This window comes from Hippopotamus amphibius, chromosome 13 (genome assembly GCF_030028045.1).
Source record: "Hippopotamus amphibius kiboko isolate mHipAmp2 chromosome 13, mHipAmp2.hap2, whole genome shotgun sequence".
NCBI lineage: Eukaryota > Metazoa > Chordata > Mammalia > Artiodactyla > Hippopotamidae > Hippopotamus > Hippopotamus amphibius.
The window spans coordinates 31476994-31500469 of record NC_080198.1 but is presented as its reverse complement, the minus strand read 5'-3'; the positions used below and the strand labels follow the sequence as shown (position 1 = coordinate 31500469).

Genomic DNA, 23476 nt, shown 5'->3' with positions numbered 1-23476 from the left:
AGAAATAAACACATTTATGGCCAACTGATTTTTGACAAGGATGTCAAGACAATTCAACCGGAAGAATAGTCTTTCCAACAAATTGTGCAGGGTCAACAGGCTATCCACAAGCAAAGAATAAAGCTGTACAGGTCTACCTAACACCCCAGCCAAAAATTAACCCAAAATGGATTAAAGACCTAAATATAAGAGCTAAAACTGTAAAGCTCTTAGAAGAAACTTAGGCATAAATCTTTATGATCTTGGATTAGGCAAAGGTTTCTTAGATATGACACCAAAAGACCAAGAAAAATAAATTGACTTCATCAAAATTAAAACCTTGTGCTTCAAAGGACACCATCCATACTGATGAACCCAGTGACAGAGCAAGAATAAAGATGCAGATGTAGAGAACAGACTTGAGGACATGGGAGGGTGGTGGGCAAAGGGGAAGCTGGGACGAAGTGAGCGAGTAGCACTGACATATATACACTACCAAATGTAAAATAGACAGCTCATGGGAAGTTCCTGCATAACATAAGGAGATAAAATCAATGATGGGTGATGACTTAGAGGGCCAGGATAGGGAGGGTGGGAGGGAGTCACGGGAGGGAGGGGATAGGGGGATATATGTATAAATATAGCTGATTCACTTTGCTGTACAGCAAAAACTGGCACAACAGTGTAAAGCAATTATATCCCAATAAAGAGGTTAAAAAATAAAATAAAATTATATTAAAAAAAGATTATAAGACTACAATGAGGTATCACCTCATATCAGTTAGAATGGGCATCATCAGAAAATCTACAAACAATAAATGCTAGAGAGGGTGTGGAGAAAAGAGAACCCTCTTGCACTTGTTGGTGGGAATGTAAATTGATACAGCCACTATGGAGAACAGTATGGAGGTTCCCTGAAAAACTAAAAATAGAATTACCATATGACCTAGCAATCCCACTACTGGGCATATACCCAGAGAACACCATAATTCAAAAAGACACATGCACCCCAATATTCATTGCAGCACTATTTACAACAGTCAGGTCATGTAAGCAACCTAAATGCCCATCAACAGATGAATGGATAAAGAAGATGTGGTACATACATACAATGGAATATTACTCAGCCATGAAAAGGTATGAAATTGGGACATTTGTAGAGATGTGGATGGACCTAGAGACTGTTAGACAGAGTGAAGTAAGTCAGAAAGAGAAAAACAAATATTGTATATTAACGCATATATGCAGAATACAGAAAAATGGTACAGATCAACCTTTTTCCAAGGCAGAAACAGAGACACAGATGTAGAGAACAAACATATGGACACCAAGGGGGAAAAGTGGGGGGCCGGGGGGGGGGTTGGGGTGGGATGAATTGGGAGATTGGGATTGCCATATATACATTACTAATAAGAAAAAAAATCAAATTGTACACTTTAAATATATGCAGTTTATTGTATGTCAATTATATCTCAATAAAAGTTCTTTAAAAAAATAAAGGTATTCTGTATATAAGAACGTAAGAGAAGTACAGTCAGCTGATCACAAATGTTCTTTCTGGATGCAAGCCTGGGATGAGGGAGGTGGAATTCCATTTTTTACTCTACAACTTCTGATTTGTTTGCATTTCTGTGTATTGAGAAATAACTGGGTTTTCCTATGCAAAAGAGCATTTCTTTTTCTAGCCAAAAGGGAAGCAAAGGGGGAAGAGGCCACTAGAGTTGGGCAGTGCAGGAAGCTCTGAAAGTGGACAAGAGCAAAAGAACGCTCCAAGTAGTGGGAACAGCAGGAGCAAAGATTCGAAAATGGAAAAGCCTCTGGGGTATTTGGGGGATGTCAGGTTCAGCTCTGTTATAGGAGCCAACGGGTGACTTGGGGTGTGGTCTAGCGAAGATGAATCAGAACAGTGAGTTGATGCAGCCAAGTTCCAAGGGTGTCATATGCCCCTCAGGGACTGGGGCTGGGGACCTGAGGGCAACCACTGTAGGCTGGGGGTTGGCGAGACTCCTGGGAGAGGATGGGGGCTGTGGTTGGGCAAGAGGTCTCGGTGGCAGTTCAACCTGGCCTCTGTCTCACCATAAATTGACCCCCAACTCCATTATCCAGATTTGGCTCCTAATAAGATCATCTCCAAAAAGAATAACACCCAAACTAGTGAATTCCCCAAATCTGAATGAAGAACTTCCAGTGTGTCTGAGCATATCTTTCCTATAGGAGCACAAAGCAGTGACCGAGTGACCTGGGACCATCCTAAGTCTCCAGATGATGGCCCGGGCCAGCCCCTCCCACATGCAGGCTGTGATGGGGGTAAGCACTTTGCAAATATCTTCTCATTTAATCCTCAGAGCAAACCTGTGAGGTACAGGCAAGCAGCACCTCCCTTTACAGATGCGCAAACAGGCTTGGAGAGGTTAGGCAGCTCGTCCAAGGTCACTCCACCAGTAATGCTGGAGTGGAGACTGGAACACAGGACCCCAACTGCCGTCTCTACAACCTCCATACGTTTCAATTTGCCTCAAAGCCAGTCAGTGTGCAGCTCCAGCTTCCAGGAAAATATTACTGAGCTCAGAATTGGGGTTCTATTGGCAGGAACACCAAATCCATACCCCAAAAGTTACCATATGTTGGTTGGAAGTGGAGGTGGGGTGTTGGGATAAGAAAGCAAGTTGAACTGTTAAATAACTAGCTTGGTCTTTAGCTGGCTGAGCCAGGCAAGACACCAAGGTGCCTCCTCTATCCTCCAACTCTGGCCACAGGTCCCAGCCTCTCTTTCTGGAGCATTCTGGTCTTAACTTGGGCCCTATGTCTAGTTCTGCCCTGACTTTTGGTCCACCCTGGAAAAGTCAGGAGACACCTGGGAAATGAAGGCAATGACTTCCTCCAGCCTTGTTGTTCCATGGCCACCAGAGACTCTGGGGCATCCACCTAACATCCCAACAAACCCTCACTGAGCCAGGGACTGAGCATTTGGCCAGGAGCAGCCTTTGCCTCCCAGAACTGACATTCCACGGGGATGTGCACCAAAGAGAGGCCTATCTAGGATATTTAAAACACCGATCTCTCTTTATATCACTGAATAAATCTTCAGGGAAGATCCTCCTCACCTCTATTTCTTCCAATACAACTGACGAAGGGCCCAAGAAGACAAACAGTTGGCAAGTTATTCATCACTCCACACCTCAATTTCCTGATCTGAAAAATCAGTTCACCAAGAGGGTCTGTGGCACAGGACAGTTGCAGAGATAATACGAAGATGTTGGTGCAGAGCTCAGCAGCCCAAGGCACAGCCATTCAGATCAACTGGCATTTACTAAAGGCTGCTATATCAGTTCCTTTTCCACAGTATATCCCAACACATACACAGACACACACACACACAGACTGCTATAACCAATGAGACCCTTGCATCAAGCCCCCTAGATTCATGTTCATTGCCCTGACAGCAATTTCAGGAACATCATCACTCCAGGTCCGGCCCTCTAGAAAGGAAGGCATGAGCATCCTGGTCAACCAGCAGAGCACACAATGCTGAGCCCTTACTCCAGCCACCTGCTAGGATTTGGGGAGAAGGTGAGGGAGGTTCTGCCCACACTGCCTCATTTCCCCTCTCCCTTCCCCAGGGAGGTAGACCATGTCCAGGGCTCAAGAGCTGACTGGCCACACCAGGGGCTTGACCTTGGGTTCCATATGCATAGTCTTCCCCAAGACACCCACATGGCAACTCCTTCTTTCAAATGGGTTTCTGCTCAAATGCTGCTTCCTCAGAGAGACCTTCCCTAACCTAAACCAACCCTGCCTCCATCCCAGCCACTCTGGACCCCCTTACCCAGTTTCATCTCCTTCATCACACTGATCACACTCCCTGACATCATATGATAGGTCTAAGTGTCTATTATCCATCTCCACCACTGGGATGTGAACACCTCAAGAGAGGAGCACTGTTGGTTTCCTTGACTGCTGGGTGGCCAGTGCCAGAGCCCTCCCTCCATAAGTGATTCTTGAATAAGTGAAGTAAATGAGCTGAGCTAAGTGGCTAAGGCACATGAAAAAAGCAAAGCTTGCCACCAAACCTCTCCACAGTGGACCCTGCTCCACTCACCACACCATGACCTCCCACGCAGAAACTAGAACTGACTCAATAAGTTAGAATCATAAATAAAAACATTTTGTTTTCACTCAAGTTTCAACCTGTATATGTGAGATGATATAAATCAGGCATTATTTATACAAACCATTAAGATAATGGGCCCAAGGATTATTTTTTTTCTTTTCTTTTTTTGGCCGTACCACGCGGCATGCGGGATCCTAGTTCCCTGATCAGGCATCAAGCCTGCGGCCCCCGCAGCGGGTGACAGAGTCTTAACCACTGGACTGTTGGGGAAGTCCACCAAGGATTAATTTTTTTAAAATATATCTAGGGCCACAATGAATAAACTAAGGAATGAACTGAAAAAATCCAGGGAAAGAACAAAAGAGTGAAAGAAATAGAGCTCCACACCCCATTGCCACCCACCCCTGCTTCCCAATGAGTTACAGAAGCCTAAACAATACAGATCTTAGCCTCGAAGATTTCTAAACTACTGCAGTTTTCTTTGATGCTTCTTTGCCTCAGGGCCTCTCAGATGACATACGCCTCAGTAGCACACCGAGTTCTGGTCAGCGGTTCAGGAACCTTGGTGATGGCAGAGAAGTAGAGGCAGTTCACTGGGATGGATGGGGATGGATGAAAGGATTGGGATGCAATGTAGGCCAGAAAAACTGGAGTAGTAGCATGCAGGAGCCTGGAGGCCACATCTCACTCTCATAAGAGGGGGTACAGGGACGATATCTGAGTCTCTGCACACCACATCTTTCTTCCACAAGAGCAGGCTGTCTCAGGAGGCAACAAGTGCCCTGTCACTGGTGGATTCAAGCTCGGGTTATGCAGTAACTAGGAAGAGGTGTTGTGGTGGTGGTTTAAACTGCAGGTTAAACTATGTGACCTCAAAGGTCACTGTGGCCTGGCGTTCCTAATGGTCAGTTCCTTTGCATTTCACTACTCTTAAACCTCTCCAGCCTCACCTTGCTTCCCTCAGCGGATACTCATTCATCCTGTCACTCAGGGACACATACTGAGCACCTACTGTGTGCCAGGGGTCAGAGCTGAGCAGTGACTAGGGCAACACACCTACCCTCTTGGATTCTACATTCTTCTGGTTGAAGACAATAAACCCATAAACAGATACATGAGTAAGACCATTCTTCAGGTAAGCTCCATGAGTAAAATATAATGGGGAAATGTGACTGAAACTAAGGGCCTGCTTTGGACAGAGCAGTCAGGGGAACCTTTTCTACAGAGGAGACATATGAGCTAAAGGGCAAGAAAGTGCCAGACATGAGAAGAAGTGGTGGAAGAGTATGCTCAGCAGAGGGCAGAGCATGTGCAAAGGCCCTGAGAAGTCTCCTGACAAACTGAGTTCAAATTTTCATGAACTGCATCTCATCCTAAAGGCCCCCCCATAGGTCAACAGTCCCTACCCCCACCGCCTGCTTTCTTTCCCCAGCTGACTTCTTTATCAGATTTTCTCAAGGCAGACCTGAATTTTCCACTGGAAGGTGTGCTCTGAGCAAGGGCACAAAGGAACATGTGTGCACCTCCACCTACAGGGGCGGAGGTAATGTTGACATCCTGACTCTGTCAAAAATTAGGGCTGCCCTGTATAGGGAGCAAGAACTTGCATCTTCCCACCAACGGTTCAGGGCCCACAGCTGTGGGGTGCAGGCCTTTTGCAGCTTATAATGAAAAGAGACCCCTCTGAAAAAATGTACACCTGTGCTCCAAGCATCTCATGTGTATTTCAGAAGAGCCCCAGGTTCAGAATGTCTGTGGTTACCACTGCCAGAAGAAAAAACTAAATTGTTGCAGCCCAGGGACACTCAACTGATGGAAGGGACAATCTGTTAGAGGTAAGTAAATGTAAGAGAGGGGACAAGATCAGGCCCTCGGACCTCTAAATAAACTTCCACTCTCTCAGAGATAGAGGATGTCAGCCTGTCAGGGGGCCCAAGGCCTGAAGGAATTCTGGTGGAACCTTATGCACTCCACCCTAGCAAGGGAAACATCCAATAACATCGCAGAGCCTCCAGAGAAGGTCCAAGACCCCATTTTCCAGGAGTGTCCTTGACAAAGGTCATCTCTAATCTCACATTCTGAGATACATTTTGCACAAGGCTGGTTAACCATAGGAAGTGTTACTGCAAAGCCCAAGTGTTTCAAGGCTGAAGGGGATGCCACAGCTACTGTGTGAATAATTCAGGTCATTAGCAGGAGAAGGGAAAGTGCCAGAGCCTCACTTGGGAGCCCCATCCTCACTGGGATGCACCATTAGATGTCAGCCAAAAAAATAACAAGAACAGCTAACCGAGGTACCAGGCACTACATTAAAAACTTTAATCTTACACAACCCTTTAAGGTTTGTGCTATTATCATCTCCACTATACAGATGGGGAAACTGAGACACGGACAGGTGAAGAAGCTTGCTTAAGACTATGCAGCTAAGACACACACACAGCAAAAATCCTCCCCCACCCCCCAGGGTAGAAAGTGGTAACACCTGGGTACTGCATGAACTGCTTAAAAATAAATTTCTGCTAGTTTATCCACGACAACTAACCACTGCTGTTTGGCACTTCTCATATCCTCGCCCAGTGCTGGAGGCAAGCCTGGTTCGGGCATTAAATGGAGCAAGAGCCCTCTAGGAACAAGCCACTCTATTTCAGCAACATTCAAGCCCACGATGAGGCCGCTGATTGGGCAAGCGCGGCTCTTCCTCGTGGCAAAGCCCAAGGGAAACCGACTTGGTATAAACTACCACGCTCAGAAAACGCTTACCCGTCTCTGACTACGAGGCACCACCGAAGTTCACCTTAACCTCTCGGTGTCCGTCTCCCCCGCTCTATTTCGGGATCCTCTAGCCGCGCAGTTTAAAAGATGCAGCCGCTAGCACTGCGGCTCGGGTGGGCCCCGAAACCGTGGCCACCTCCCCGCGCGCCCAAAGCCGGTTTCCAGCCGCGAAGTGACCGGCAGCCCTGCGAGGCCCGGCCAGCGGCGCCCTACGGGAAGCCACCCCGAGAGAAAGGGGCTGTGCCCCAGGACAGGTGGCACCTCCCTCCCCGGAAATGGCTCCGGGAACTTTCTCCCAAGAGCTATAAGAGGACCGAAGTCGGGGTCTCCGGCGCGAGCGGCAGCGGGTCCGGGCTGGTGGTGGCAGCGTCTACCTGCGCCGCGCCCAGGTGCCCAGGGCGCCCCGGAGCGCTCGCGGTGCCCGGAGCCAGAGAGCGCACAGAGCCGGCTGCGGGCACTGGGATGGGGCGGGAGCGACTTGGAGGTGGGGGTGGGGTCCAGCTCCGGCATGGTGGGTGAAGGTGGAGAGGAAAGCAGGGGAAACTGTCCCCTCCAGGGTGACTAGAGGGGGTGTCCAGACGGGGAAGGTCTAGCGGAGCATCGGGGCTCCAGGCCCGCCGCCCACACTCACCTCGGCGCCCAGCACGGGTTCGACTGGCGGGGCTGCAGAGCGCACCGCGGCTACGCTGGTGGCAGCGGCAGCTACGGGGGCGGCTCCCCGGGGCGGGGCGGGGCGGGGGGCGGAGAGGCCTGGCCGGCCACGTGGGCGGGAGGCGGGCCGCGGACCCCAGCGGGCGCCCGAGCCCGGCTGCTTGGGACCCAGACGCAGTCACGCTCGGCTGCTGCTCACCACTCCCCTCCCCGCGCCCTGTGGGCGTCCGGGGGAAGGCTAGGGAGGGAGGAGGGAAGATCTGGCCCCCGGGACATCCCCCAACACCTAGTTCGGAGAGAGTTTACCGGTCCGCGGAAAGGGTGCGCAGCCCGAACCCCGCTCCCGCTCCCCCGAGGGTGGCTCACGGGACCAGTATCCGAGCGGGAGGAGACTGTGGCGACGCCCGAGCTGGGGGCAGCAGGGGCTGCCCTGGCGGGCGAGGGCCGGAGCCTGTGCTAGGAGCCCCAGCGCCGCCTACCAGGCTGACCTTGGGCGTGTCGGGTCCTGCCCAAGCCTTCCTTTCTTCGGCTGTAGGGATGAGAATGAGGACGAATCCTCGTGCGCCCAGCAGGTCCTCATGAAACGCCACTTTGTGGGCGGACGCAGAGCTTGAAAGACCAGCAGCCAGCAGCGGCCTGGGTCTTCTGCGCTGAAATAGACATGGGAATCTAAATGCTAAAAGTATTTTCTGTATTCATTCATTCTTTCATTCAACAGATAGATTCCTACAGTCCTCAGAACCCCATAAAATCGGGTATAAAAAAATGCGTACGCACGAGTTTCATGGGCCCTTATGAAAGTATAAACCGTGATGATAAAAATAAAAAATTCATCAGCTGCTTTCACGTGCCAGGCGTGCATTTTAAGTGCTTGATCTACTTTAACGTTCACAACAGCCTTGTGAGGTGTAGGGGTTGTATGGGCCCACTTCTCAGGAACTGAATTGTAGAAAGGTGAAGCCAGCCCCCAGGTCAGAGGAGAGAGCATCAGTTCAAGGGCTAAGGCTCTTGGTAGGTGGACCCTCCAGTAAGTGGATGGACCAGACTCTGAGTGGACCTACTCACTCTCTCCATGGAGTGCCCTCTAACCCCCAACCCCTCATTCCGCCTCACAGAAACGGGGGGGGGGGGGGTGCGGGGGGGGGGGGGTGAGGGGGGGGGTTGAGGGCTTCCTGGGAGGGATCTGTCCTGGCAGCCGCTGAGGCGATGTAAATCTCCCAGCCCAGGCCCCTGTGACCAGCACGAGGAGTTCAGACCTTGCTCTGGCACAGCTGAGACTTTCTTCACTGCAACCCCGGTCTCTCCTTGCAGGCACTCAGCCTCGTAGTGCTGGGTGGCCTCTTCCTAGCCCACAGCTCACCTTCGGGGTCAGGTCTAAAAGCTGCAACTTCATTCCACCACACCTTGACCCCAAACCCAGAGCCTCATGATCCATTCCTTTCCTGTTCAAGGATCACACGCCCTTCCCAGTACTCCATTTCTAAGGGCAAAACCTATATCCAGACCTCTTTTCTCCCAAACCTCTTTTGTTATTCTCCCTCCTCCACACCGTGGAAGATCTGTTACTACAGCCAGCCATGTTTATGAAATAATAATAAAGGGCTTCTACTCCCTCAGCAACCCAGAGCTCAGCAGGCGCTTCCAACCCACAAGTCAACACCTGGTGTTCTACCCAGGCAACCTTGTCCAAGATAAAAGTTATATTTTCTTTAGACTCCACTTATGATTTAAGTGTCTGCTACATGCCACACAATATGCCAGACTCTGGAGAATAGCAGTGAATTTGTCACAAGATAGACACAGTCCCTGACCCCACAGAGCTCAAAGCTGATATGCGGACAGTCAGACCCATCACTGGGCAGGTTAGGGAGCAGGATGTGGTGAGAGACACACAAGTATTGGCCCAGATTTGAGCATAGGGGGCTCCCTGTGGGACGGGCATTGGAGAGAAGAGGAGATATGGAAGCCCAGAGGTGGGAAGGCACAGGGCACACTTCTGGAAGTCCATGGAGAGGGGCAGGTGGGGGGAGAATGAGGCTGGAAGGGCCTTGATAAGACACTAGACCTTGACCAAGATAAGACATTAGACCTTGACCAAGATAAGACACTAGACCTTGACCACAGAAAGGTTCAGGCAGAGGTGATGGTTTCACACCAGCTGCTGAGTGAGGAATGGATGTAGCAGGTGAAAGTCTCCTGGACACAGCAAAGGCAATGTGCATTTTTATTATTACTAGGCGCAAACTCCTCTATTTCCTCTGTTTTACAGTTCAGGGTTTCCAGAAATTAGAACAGATGTGCAAGGATATGTAGACTAGGAACAAATCAATGTAATCCCACAAGGGTTTATATGCAGTGCTCCATCCCCTCTCACCCACTCATGATTAGCCCTGCTAGGGGGAGGGTGGGGAGGGCTTGGTTTCCAGACTTAAGTTAGGAGACTGTCGGGGAAAGAGATGATACACCCAAAGGGAGTCCTTTGGTAGGGAGTGTGGAGGGAATAGGCAAGAAATGTGGGTCACTATCCATGGAGTTTGGAAACTGGTGGAGAGGCCAGAAGACACTGATGATCAGCTACCTTTTCTCCGTGAAACAGACAGTTCATGAGGGTCTATTCTTGAATTCAGCTCCATCTCCCCTAACTCTGCAAGACAGGGTGGAATAGGACCAGGGCTGTCACCTCGCTAAGTCGTCAACTGGGAAAGCTGGGGTGTCTACTGGAGGTAGACATGGAACAGCAAGTGATGAACTATGACTGATGCCAGGCAGGAAAGCAATGGCGAGGGGCTGGGACGAGGCACCAGGTAGCACAGTCAGGAAAAGCAATCTCATGAGAAGGCACAACCAAGGGCAAGGGCAACGGCAGCGGAGAGACACTGAGACCACCAATCCAGGCCATCAGGTGCCCACCAGGTACCTTTAACACTCGTTGTTGTGTGAGATCATACATTAAAAACCCTCTGATGGAAATGCAAGTCAAAGCCACAATGAGGTTATCATCTCACACCGGTCAGAATAGCCATCATCAAAAAATCTACAAACAAATGCTGGAGAGGGTGCAGAGAAAAGGGAACTCTCCTGCACTGTTGGTGGGAATGTAAGCTGGTACAGCCACTATGGAAAATAGTATGGAGGTTCCTTAAAAAACTAAAAATAGAACTATCATATGATCCAAAAATCCCACTACTGGGCATATACCCGGAGAAAATGATAATCCAAAAAGAAACATGTACCACAATGTTCACTGCAGCACTATTTACAATAGCCAGGACATGGAAGCAACCTAAATGCCCAACAACAGATGAATGGATAAAGAAGATGTGGCACATATATACAATGGAATATTACTCAGCCATAAAAAGGAACAAAACTGAGTTGTTTGTAGTGAGGTGGATGGACCTAGAGTCTGTCATACAGAGCAAAGTAAGCCAGAAAGAGAAAAACAAATACCGTATGCTAACTCATATATATGGAACCTAAAAAAATGGTACTGATGAACCCAGTGACAGGGCAACAATAAAGATGCATATATAGAGAACAGACTTGAGGACACGGCGTGGGGGGTAAAGGGGAAGCTGGGATGAAGTGAGAGAGTAGCACTGACATATATACACTACCAAATGTAAAATAGACAGCTAGTGGGAAGCTGCTGCATAAAGCAGGGAGATCAACTGATGATGGGTGATGACTTAGAGGGGTGGGATAGGGAGGGTGGGAAGCAGTTGTGGGAGGGAGGGGATATGGGGATATATGTATAAATACAGCTGATTCACTTTGTTGTACAGCAAAAACTGGCAAAACAGTGTAAAGCACTTATATTCCAATAAAGAGCTTAAAAAAAAAAAAACAAACTCTCTGATGGTATAATACCACTCATACAAAAATGCTGAGAGGTGTATAAAGAATAAGATAAAACCCACCCACAATCACACCACCTAGCAATAACTACTGTTTATTTGTGTCCTTTATTTTTCATTTAACATATTGAGAGCCTTTCCCTTGTCATAAAATATCCTTCTATAACATGATTGTTAAGAGCCGCTTGGTCTGTTGTATGAATGTGCCTCTTATCATCAGTCCCAACTGGTATTTGGTCTGTTCCTCATTTCTCAGTATCAGGGATAATGCTTGGCAATGAAAATCTTCGCACAATTAACTCCGATGCACATTTCTGGCTATTTCCTAAAGAGGAAGTGCTAGAAGTAGAATTACTGGAAGGGACATTAAACACTTCTGCCTGGAGCAATATACAGATGGACCCCTCTCCCCCCCCCCCGCTTTTTTTTCTTTTTCTTTTGAAAGGTGTGGAGCATCCAGTTGATGAAGCAAAACTAACCTTCTTTCCCAGGGGATGGTGATACCTGTGCAAGGATTAAGGTGTTGATCTCATTGTTCAGACCTAAGCAATGCTCTGCAAGCAGCTAATAAACGGCTTCTTTGAAAGCAAGTCCTTTCTGCTCTCCTAATCTGCGTTGGAGGAAAACCTGAGAAGCAAGCCTGAAAGGATAAAGGCTGCATCTGCTTTATCTTCACAACCACTCCATAAGGCAGGTGCATTTTTACCCCCATTTGAAAGATGCGGAAACTGAGGACTGGAGAGATGAGATGACCTGCCCCAGTGACTGCTCAGTGGTAGGACTGGGGTCCCAAGCTGGTTAAAGTAGAATCCAAGGCCAGCCCAGGGGGAAGGCTTGGGCAAGGGGCATAAGCCTGCCTTCAGGGAGCAGCAGTACTAGTGAGCAAGAGGGTCTGGCACATAATCACAGGAGCTATTCCTGAAGGCATGTGTCAGGACCTGGACTAGGGTGGAAAGTGGTCAAGGAAGGTTTGACTGCAAAGGCAGGCTGGAGACCTAGAGAGGGAGAAGAAACAGGCAGAAGAAACAGCCTGAGGCAAAGGACCCAGGGCAGGACTACACAAGTGAGGAATCTCAAATTCTGCTACGGCTACAGAGGAAAAAGAGACACACAGAAAAAAGAGGTTGGCAAGGGGCCAGGTAATAACTTTGGGGTTCACCTCCAAGGCTACTGGCAGTTTCAAGCAGGGAGTGACAGCTGATCAAGTAGCCATCTCCTGTGAGGGTCACAGCCAACTGCCTTGCAAAACTGAGTCCTCCAGGAGACAGGAACTCCACTTCCATCACCTAGCCCATCTGCTACCCAGACCAGGCTGAGGAAGATGTTTAGGGGATCACACTTTATAGCTGTACACCCCTTAACCTGCCCCAGGTGACCACATCCCCAAAGGCAGGGGCTCACTGTGTCCTAGGCTCTGTGCTCAGAACTCTACTTGGCCTCACAGTCAAGCCTCACATCAGCCCTATTAAGTACTGAGATATTACTTTTTTCCCAGATGTGGAAACTAAGTCCTAATCAGGTCAAGTGACCCGCTCAGGGTCACACGGAAAGTAGCCGACTGAGATCTAAGTTCAGGGTGCCTGAGACCAAAGCCCCACTTTAATCACAACAATTTTAAAAAATCTCGCCAATAATAATGCAAGTGTATACATGTGTGCAAGATTTTCAAGTACATCAAACTTCAGGTGCACAAACCAAATGCACGACCTGCTTATATTTGCATTCTGTCACCAGACATGGTTCAGCCTTTCTTTGCTGTGAGTTCTCCATAGCCTGCCCTTGCCTGGCCTGGTGGGAAATGTCTATGGTTTGTCTGGAAGCTGTCACCTGCCCACTCCCTGGAATGTTTCTGACCAGCAAGAGCAGGAAAGACCAGGAAGAGCCGTCCTCATCCTGGAGGACCATTACTCTCTCTCTGCCCCCCTGCCCCCAAGCTTCTAAAACTTGGAAAATTCCCCTGACCACAAATTGATAGTCAGAGAAACAATCCCTGCTTTTGTTTGCATCCATAGCAGGGCGTGGTCATCTGGCACACGGACCTTGAAGCAGCAAATTCAGAAAAATGTCTGTGTCTCTAACAGGGCTGAAAGATGACCAGGGAAAAAGAAGCCTGGTAAATGGGACATTAGCAGATCTGAGTACACAGTCAACTGTCATAGGCTATGTACAGTCAACTATTAAGAATCCCAGGGTTCCTACCTTAATTTAATTTTGCTAGAAGCACCTCCTCCTCCCTAAGCCCCATCCCTTCCTTCCAAACAGTTAGATGTAGACCCACCCCTTTCTCTTAGGGAAAAGAGATGATTTAACTTAGCACCTGACAAAATCCCTGGGCTGAAGCTCCTATTCACAGGGAATTGCCTCCCACCCATGTCCATATGGCCCCCAAAGAGTCCACAAGACCTACTCTTCTACAAAATAAATAACAGCCACTATTTACCATGTGTCTAGTACTTGCCAAGCATGGCCGTCAGAGCTTTATAAACCCCAGCTCATTTAAGCTTCACAATAGTGGGTGTTAGTGGGTGTTAGTCCCATCTTACAGATGAAAAAACTGAGGCTCAGGGCAATTAGGTGATTTGTCCACAGTTCCACACTTAGGAAGAGGTAGAGTCAAGATGGCAGAGATCATGTATATCTTATTCATTACTGTGTCTCCAGTACACACTTTAGGCTCACAAATACAGTAAAAATTGTAAAAAAGATTTTATCACCTATAAATGTGAAAGATGGTGCAAAACCCCTCCAAAAAAGAGGCCAGGGAGCCAAGCCCAATGATCTTGCATTATTTTTCCTTAATCTCAAAGACCAGATTTGAATTTTATCTCATTGCAAATGGCCTACCCCATGTTTGTTTCCCTCCCTCCCTTTGTTACATCCTCTATCTACCCTATTCTTGGACCACTTCTGATTTTGTTCCTGTGGACAGAGAGGACAGGTATGCTGGGGGGAGGGGTGGAAAACAGATATTAAGGACCCTTTATTAAGGACTCACTATGCCCAAGGCAGTGAAGGTATAATTGGTCTCCTTCCTCATCTACCTGCTTAACTTATTGCCTGTAGTCTCTTATTCGACTAAATCAAAAATTTTAAATGTTTTCTAATTAAAGCCTGCCAGGGGGACACTGGTCTTTGCTACCCCTAAAGTTTGCATTTCTAAAACAAAGTAAATAAAACCAGTGGTGAGGTCCCATAAATGTTGACAACTGTAAGAACCCTAAGAAGCTATAAAAATGGACTTGCTTTCTAACACCAGGGTAAAAATTAGGGTTTCTTGTGCTATCCAAAGAGGATTTTTTCCCCACTAACACGAAAGAGGAATTCACTTACTATAGCATCTGCCTAATGAGATTCTTCCAATGGAGTCCTTTTAGATCCATCTGCTTAACCTCTAAACCAGATTTACTCTCAATGTTTGGATTGAGGAGGGAACCAATTCACCATAACTTACTACTCGAGGTTCTTTCTTCTCCTTATAAATTATGTTGAGAAACAACATAGCCCATTGGTTAGGAGTAAGGATGATTCAATCAGACGTATGAATCCCAGTGCTGCTGACTTCTCATTTGGGCCCTCAGCAAAGCTACCCAATTTCTGGGCCTCAGAATCTCAAAAATGAGAGCCCAAAGTTGACGTACACCAAGAATTTAACTTACAGAGCATGGCGTGCATGGGAGATGGAGAGAACATCTGTCAGAAGAATGAACAGGCACCTTTTTCTTTCTGAATGACAGAAAATTTGTGGCTCCCAAATTTCTGTGTCCATCTACTTCTTTTCAAATTTCACATTTCTGCAAAGGAAGTCCATTGATCTGAGAGCCAAATTTCTCCTTGAGGTAAGTATCCCTGTCCCTGCTCCAGACACCACGGAGACAATAGGCACCTGCCCAATGGAGGGCAAGGTAAATGGTCAAGGGCAGCAGGTTCCTTTTTTTCTAAAGTACAAGAGAGACTGGCCACCTTGACCTCCTCACCCTGGATAATCTCTCTCCTTCTCAGAGGGAGAGCCCACAGAAAATTGTGTTAGGAATCCCAGCTATTCAGGAAACAGGAAACACAATCTAGAATAATGAGCCACCACAATCTTAAAACATTTTATTTGATGCAGAAATTCTACGGTACAAAAACAACATTTTACAAATGTCATCTGTGGTCTACGGTCACCTATTTACAGAGTTATATACAAATCAAATAAGTTGATAACATTTTCAATGTAAAAATATAGCATACTGCTACAGTCTGCCGGTCAGTGCTCACTATTCCATCAAAACTCACAAAATAGAAACTTAAAGACGAAACAAAGACAATGGCAATAACCACTGTTCCACAGGCTTTCCCCCCAGAACATAGTAACAGGGAACTTCTGCAGTGAAAAACAAAACAAACAGCGAAAATAGAAGTTACCTACTCTCTAAATGAATACATTTGGTTTTTACAAAAGTTTTTGCTCTCTCCAGACTCACTATATTTTTTTTCTTTAGGAAAAAAAAAAAAACACTTGTTAAAAATAACATACGATTACACATTTGCATCATCCAATGGTAATTTTTTTTTCTCATGAGTGGAGCAGCCAACTTTGTCTACGTCACATACAAACAGAAGATAGCTTCTTTGAATCTTCTCAACTGAAATTTTCTTTGATAAAAACTTCAGATATGCAGTCATAATGGTTTGCTTTTGTCAGACTTCTGCTTGTGCAAACCACAGTACTTAGTCAATTCAGAGCCATGGCTCCAGCCCTTTAGAACACGGAAAAGCTCCTTGAGGAGTATGTGGTCCTCACTGAATTTTGGAAAGAAGCCGAAGAGCAGGAGGGAAGACAACTGACCAAAATTCCCAAGAGGTCCTCACTCAACCTCTTAGCAAATCAGCCCTTAGCAACTGCTATTTCGCCTGTGGCTAAACTGAAGTCTGCACCATTTAATAATACTGTGAGTCATGAATTAAAGGTAATGTCTAGAGATATATAAAAATAGAATCCAAAATTAGAAGGAAGGGTGCTTGCCACTCAGAAGGTAAGAGCTGGTCTTGAAGAGTATCTTGAAGAAGCTCAGGGATGACATTAGACACATCAGGAATAAGCACCAAGTGTTTGAACACAAGAGGGAAAAAAACCCCACATATGATAGACAACTACTGCCAAGAAAAAAAAAAACTGTGGCAATCAATTCTCAAAATGAATATAAGTGATATATCATTTTTTAAAAGTGCCTTTATATTTTTAAGTAGTAAGAAAAGCCAGGCACATAAGAATTTCTCTGTTAATCCCCGTCCTGAGCTTGGCCTTCACAAGGCACTATTGTGAATAAGGCACCACATTCTATTTGGGCAACTAAACCGAGTGTGAAGCTGAGAAACAGAAGAGCAGTGAAAATTATTAAGCCCTTGGAAAACAAGATCTGTGAGGAATGAGTAGGGGTGGGATTATTTATCACTGAAATAAAAACACCAGAGGGATGACTTCACTGTGGTTTTCAAATACACGGAAGGTGACCAGCTGTTCTTTTTCCACTACATGCTGAACAAAAGAAGGCTGGTTTGAATTTCTATAAGGAAGATGTACAAAGAACTATCTGATCGGCAGGGTAAGTTACAGAATCTCCTTCACTGAAAATCCAGAATCCCATCCACAGCCACATGTCTGAAATAATTCATGCACAGCCCTGTCTGACACCAGGGGGGGTACATGCCAGATAATCCAAACTTTCTCTCACCCACAAAGCTCTGAAATCGGAATCAAAGCTATTGGCTTACAATCAGACTTCCTTTTGTTCATTTTCACCCTGACCCTGGAAAGGAGGTGATATAGCAAGGACGACCCAACACCCCCAAGAAGACTCCTGATATCTCCATATACAGTTGCACAACTCCAAATCAGATCAATTCACAGGTCATTTAAAACAGAAGACAAAGCAAATACCTGGCCATAGTGGACACTCAGGATTCCTTGCCCTACTCTCCACAATGCCCACTTTCCTTATTAGGTCTTGGCCTAAGCTCAGAATTACACATTATCTAAAAGAGTGATTAAGCCAAGAGCGAAGACAATAAAGTCCTTCAGGTTGTAAAGTTTAAATGAAATTGCTCCAAGTGTCATATTTTTTAAATTGGGAGAACATAAATCTGATTTTGAAATTAACAACTGGCGTGCCTTTTTCTCAAGACGTCTTGAGGTGTGAAGAAGCAATCAAAAGATTTCAAATATATTCACAATCGTATCCAATTTCTTTAGGGGAGCAATGGGTAAAAAAAAGCATCTTAGCTCCCAACTGCATTTAGCAAAAGCATTTTCTGGCGGCACCAGATATCTATAATTACCATGGATGCCTTTCTTTTCAAATTTTATAAGCTGAGGTGGCAAATTGACAGCTAGTGGGCCAAATCAGGTCCACCCATGTGTTCTGATGGGCCTGAATTCAATTAAAAAAAAATTTTAAATTTAGTTGGCAATACTAAAAAAAAAAATCAGATTTTTTCATGTAAAAATCCAGATTCTCAGCTTCTCTTGAAAAATGAGACAATCAGGAAACATTGCATGGTCACAACTGGCTGGAGTGGTTACTCCCTGCAGGTGGGACAGAAGGATCTCCATTTGCCACAGTCCCCACCATGTCCTATTGTCCCTCTGACACTGAGAAAGGATGTCACTGCCATGTATCATCACACACCTTACTTATCATTACACTTGCTACGGTGGGGACTAACATCTGTTAAATAAGAGCAGCACTCTTTACCAACAATATAAAAGAGAAAAGGCTAATAGTCTCCTCATTGGCATTGTCCACCTCTCTCCAATAAAGACACAAGGAATAATTCCTCGCTCTTCTTAAGAGAGCCAAATTAATGTTGAGGTGGTTGGGACTGCAGAGGTTTTCTCTCTTAAGGGAGGAAAAGTATGCCATTTCTTCTCTAGAAATAAAATAGCTTCCTTTGTCCCTTTTAAAGGAAAAGATACTCAACTCTGAAAAAAGTAAAAGTTCTGAAAATCGCATAACCTCACAATTTTGAGGGGACAGTTTTCCTATTTATTTGCACTTAAATCAGGGAAATTGAGACTAGGGTTTTTTTAAAAAAATGACACTAGTAGCTATAAAGCAGCATGACTAAACTTTGACAAATATACATGATCTTAAATTACTATATATTGATTCTAGTGATGTTACTGTTGCTTAGGACATTTTTTGAACTTCCGATCTGGGACTGTCTTCAGTTATTATTAATGTGTCGACCAAAAACTGTGTCTCATGACTTTATGGCCCCTTCTCATTTTGGGCTCAAATACTATTACCTGGCTCGGTCATCCAAAGTACCTGGGCCTGGACCTGAATGACTTCTCATTCTCTCTGGAGATCAATATGCCTCAAAGGCCCAGGACTCCTGCCCCCGTATGACTGGGCTGGGCCCATCCAGCTAGTCCCTGTTGCTTGTAGCTAACCTGAGAGAAGAACACACTTTCACCTGGGCTTTCACCTCCCGGGTCACTCTCTTGGCAAAGCTGACTGTGTCAAGTACTGATGTGTCAGATGTGTAGGGCATTGGTGAGTTAAGATAAACAACCAGCTCCATAACTTCAACTACCAGCACTGGTCTCCTGTACAGAGGACACAATCTAACTGAGCCACAGAGCCTTTAACTCTCAGGATGAAGGCCTTTCACTGAGATCATTCCTATATTCTAATTCTTGTTTCCCAAACATCTAAAAGCCTGTGACTTGGCAGAACCTTTATCTGGATTCTGCCCTGTCATTTTCACTGTCCACTCCATTCGTGAGTCAAAAATGCAGCTCTGCTTAAAGCAAATGTTTTGCCTTAATCTATAAGGTATCTATTCCCATTCCCAGCATGAGATGGGGAGGGTTAAAAGAAAGTGACCCTAATAAGGCAAAACCAGGAAGTTGGACTTCTCAACTATTCAGAGTTGGGCATTCGCACTGCTGTTTCATTACTTGGTACAACAGAGTTTGATTTTATTGTCACTATCACTAGTATTTCAAAATAAGTACCCAAACCCTAAATCCAAACTAAAGCATCACCTGATTTTTGGACTATCACAATTTTTCCTTCCATTTTCCATAATAAATGAGTTTATTAGTAAGCTCTCTGCTCATGCTCACAGAGGCCAGGTGATGTTTCCTCTCCAGTCCTCCACATGGTCCCTGGGGCTACTTTCTCAGAGATGCCCCCTTCCATGTGCAAAGCTGAACATCTATCCTAAGGCAGCACCTAATAGTTCCTTTGGGGCATGCACCATTTCTTGGCTTCAATAAGAAATCACTCTGAAAATGTTCCAACGTGAACCTTCATATATTAATAAGACTGACCAATCTCCTTCACAGAACACATGCCACCAATGGAATGGCAGGACAGTCACGTGTAAGGCAGGAGCTCTGTGCTCAGCTCAGATTCCACGGTAACAACATGGAACATCTCTCCTCCAACAAGATGCCTGGCTTTATGGGGGAGACAGTTCTGCAGCCCATTTGTCTCTCCCTCAGAGTAGCTGCAGGAAACTCAATGCCAGAGAACAGACGAGCATGTTCTTCTCCCAAAAAGCTGCCAGCTGCCTTTATAGAGGCAGGGAGTGTGGCATTTGCATCAAAGATAAACACAAACCTCCTCTTTCCAGCAGGGGGGCGAACCTTCCCTTCCCACCTGCTGGCCATGAGCCTGGAAGGAAAAATCCTGCCCTCCCTACTTCCCACCCTGCTTTGGGATGTTTCTCAGTCCCCCCTTAATACTGGTCCCATTTAGTGAAGGAGTGAAAACCAGCATCCCTAGTATGAGTGCTGAAAAAACAGGGTGCCAAAATCCAACAGCATCTATGAAAAAGGTGGAAAAAGACACTCACTCCCCCTCAAGGTCATGGGAAGGAGGAGGCAACGAGTATTTTTCCCTTTGGAAACAAAAATTCTGTACAGAAGTCATTCATAAAAACAGAACATTTACTTTTTTTTTTTAAACAAATTCTTTCCTCTTAAGCTCTCAATACCTATTTATGGCAGAATGGAGCACAAGAAACAAATCTTTAATTGGTTAAGTACAACAAAAACAAAGTGAAACCTGATTCACAGGCTGGGTTGTGGGAGGAGTACTTTAAGATTCAAGAATTTAATGATTTCAGGTCCCACCTCTTCTTCAGACAACACTCAAAGAGAACATTCATCTTTGTAACAATCCCTTCCTCTTCACCTTCTTAAAAAGAGGTTTGTCATTAGTCAAAACAAGTTCAGCAGATTAACTGGCTACCACCTCCACATACTGCCATATGTCAGTGGATTCTGACCCCTAATATTTCAGACATAGCTTTAGACCAGAGGCCAACCACAGCACAAATTACAACTTCCAGTAATATAGCCCAGTTGGGTATCCGTCTCTTAAAAATAAACTTCCAGGCACCAACATCTGAGATTCAGAACAGTAAATGTAACCCATGAAACCTGACAGGCAGATCTGGCCCCTGCATGATGCCTATTCAGATCAGGATGTGGCCCTGGTGCCTTCTGCACATTGACCAACCCATCTCAGAAAGAATGGTCTAGATGGTCAGCCTGGCCCTGCAGCTCCCTCCTCAGTCAGACATGCCACCTGCTAATACATAAAGACTCATTTTTGCAAAAGCAGACTGTATATTGTCACCTTCTTGACCTCTGACTCAGAGCTATTTTTTTAACACCCATGGCATTGTAAATGACATCATAAATTCCACATCAAAAATGAAAAGGAACATCACCTGTAGCAACATGGATTCCAGAGAGACTGGCACTTGATTTCTGTGGCTGAAGTAGCATCAAAAGTGCTTTTTCCACAAAGCATTTGAAATCAAAGTAGCCGATAGTGAATAGGCAAAGTTTGCACAGATAAATTAAGTCTGAACGATCAGTGCGGGTATTTTCCTGTTTCTCTTTACATGTTTCCTCCCTACCTCCCAGAACTGGCCCTAATTCAAAGTCTGACCTAACATGGCAAGGTGCTGTCAGACATAACGGACATGCCTTTCAGAGCTCCACATTGTTTCAGAAAACTGGAGACTCTGCCAATATACCTGGTAGAGAAGAGAGGCAAGGAGAGCAAGTACTGGCCAGGATTTCACTCTGAATATTCTTGTAAGAGACCTCAGCTCCAAGTGGGCCACATACCCAGAGAGATGAGCTGGGGAACCAGAGAGAGGCGGCAGCTAAAGTGGCAATGCTTAGACTCTTCCATTTTGTTACAAAGGGGCAACAGCGTGGAGTTCACCAGTGTAGCTGCAGCAACCAGGTTCTGCTTTGCATGCCCCAGACGACAGGAGCTTGGAAGGAAGGGCAGGAGGGTCCTCCTCACCTAAGAAAAGAAGAGAGGGCAGAGCCGCATGTCATTGCACTTCAGTGGGCTGGACGCTGAAGCCACAACAAGGCTGGATCTGGGATTTGAACCACACATTTTGCCCAAGTGAGGCAGGCATCCCAGCGAGCTCAAGACTGGGCATTCTCATCCTGCTAACGGGTGCTAGTTCCCTTAGTTGAGGATCCAGGATTTGCATGCATGACTCCAACTAGTCATTAGACACAGCAAGAGCAGTTCCAGATGGCATCCTGTGGGGGCTCCCTGGGGAAGTGGGCCCTCCTACCTGGAGCCTGTGCTGAGCTACGACGGAGAGACTACTATGCCCGGTGAACCCCAGGCTCAATACATGTGGCTTTAAAGACTTTGGGAAGGTGAGGGGTGGTGAATACTACAAGTCTCAATAAAGATACAGGTCCAGTACCCTTGGAGCCCAATATGTTTTGGTATTCAGATGTTTTCAGAGTTTAAAAAGGCGATATAATGCACACGCTGAATGTTACATAAGATGGTACCAGACAGCTCACCATAATGTATCCAGTTATTTCTGCAGCTCATACATGTGAATATTCCCAGGACCTGGGATCAATGGAAACTATTCATGCAGTTCTGTGACTTCCCACTGGGCTGCCAAATAAATCTGCACCAAAATTAGCAAAGCACTTTCCCGGATTTTGTAATCATGGAGCAAAGCCGTTGGCCTGCATCAGGAACCCGACCCAGCGACCCCCCCCCCCCGGCTGCCCGCGCCTTACCCAGGCCTGAGGAGGACGACAGGCTCTCCGTCAGCGAGGACGTCTCTGTCTGGTCCGCAGAGAGCCCTTCCATCAGGGGCAGGGACAGCTCGGACGAGGGCACGGATGAGTCGTAGATGCCCGAGTCCCGCGGCATGTCCGAGGGGCCGGCGGCTTTCACCGCGTGCAGCTGGGGCCGCAGGACCACGCTGGCGGCACCCGGCCCGGCCTCCGCGTCTTCCTCGGCGCCGAACTGCGGGCCCTCAGAGTGCGGGTCGGCCGGCGCCCCGGAGCCGGCGGCCTCGGCCTTGAGGCAGAAGTCGCTCTCAGGCCCTGGCTTGCATAGGACTTCGTTTAAAACTAAGCCCGAGTCAAACTTCTCCAGAACAGGCTCCCGGTAGCGGACTGGGGGAGGATGAAAGGGAACGAACTGCTTCTCAAACCAGTCAGGCTCCTCGTCGATAAACTGGTGCATGTTGCAAATGGCGACGTACAGGGACCGGCCTGATTTGCTCCGGAAGTAGTTCCTCCTGCTAACGCGGCCGGGGTGCAGCCCCGGCTCCTGAGAGCTTCGGTCCTGGGAGTGCAGGTGGGAGCAGAGCTGGGGAAGGTGGTCCATCAGTTTGTACTTGGTGCTCAGGTCCAGGACACCGGGAACGTCTCCCTCGCAGGAATAATCAAAGTAGACGGCGATGAACTTGCTGAGCGCCGTGGATGAGCTCTGCTTGGCTTGGCGGAGCTTCTCGGCGATGGCAGACACTGCCACCAGGAAGAGCTCCCCTTTCCCCGAGCCTCGGCCGCCTCCTTTGTGCTTGTAGTTCTTCTTGTCCACGAAGTATTTCATGCCTTTGGAACACACCACGATGATGAACTGGGACTCGTGGATCTTCTGGATGACCCATTCTCTCTGCCCTTCTCTGCAGAGGCTGAAGTCCTCCCACAAGTCCAGAGCGACCTGGAAAGTGAACACGGAACCTCACTCACCTGTACAGCTTGGAGAGTCGAGTAACAAGAATGGGAATGTTACAAGAAGGGCACTCCATCTGCCCCAAA

General features: G+C 46.9%; 3 protein-coding genes across 8 annotated transcripts in view; 1 reads left to right on the top strand and 2 right to left on the bottom strand.

Moving 5' to 3' along the window:
• Window positions 1-8019, bottom strand: part of ARHGEF3 (Rho guanine nucleotide exchange factor 3) — a 295435-nt gene extending 287416 nt beyond the window's left edge. The window contains exon 1 of one of the 6 annotated variants that reach the window (XM_057704792.1): window positions 8002-8019. The gene's annotated coding sequence lies outside the window, so the exon portion shown is untranslated. Of the gene's footprint in view, window positions 1-6850; window positions 7071-7493; window positions 7937-8001 lie in introns of those variants that run through there. The other 5 variants (XM_057704803.1, XM_057704787.1, XM_057704799.1 and 2 more) reach the window with 5 other exon arrangements.
• SPATA12 (spermatogenesis associated 12) lies at window positions 2782-3397 on the top strand. The gene is given in 5 exon segments (XM_057704586.1): window positions 2782-2806; window positions 2809-2895; window positions 2898-2960; window positions 2963-3130; window positions 3233-3397. Coding segments are annotated over 5 exon segments (480 nt in total). The 3' UTR covers window positions 3370-3397.
• A 7454-nt stretch (window positions 8020-15473) lies between the features above and the next one.
• Window positions 15474-23476, bottom strand: part of IL17RD (interleukin 17 receptor D) — a 65282-nt gene continuing 57279 nt past the window's right edge. The window contains exons 12-13 of the mRNA XM_057706766.1: window positions 22445-23378; window positions 15474-21689 (exon numbers count right to left, since the gene is read on the bottom strand). Of these exons, the coding sequence (XP_057562749.1) occupies window positions 21577-21689; window positions 22445-23378 (1047 nt within the window). The 3' untranslated portion in view covers window positions 15474-21576. The remainder of the gene's footprint in view (window positions 21690-22444; window positions 23379-23476) is intronic.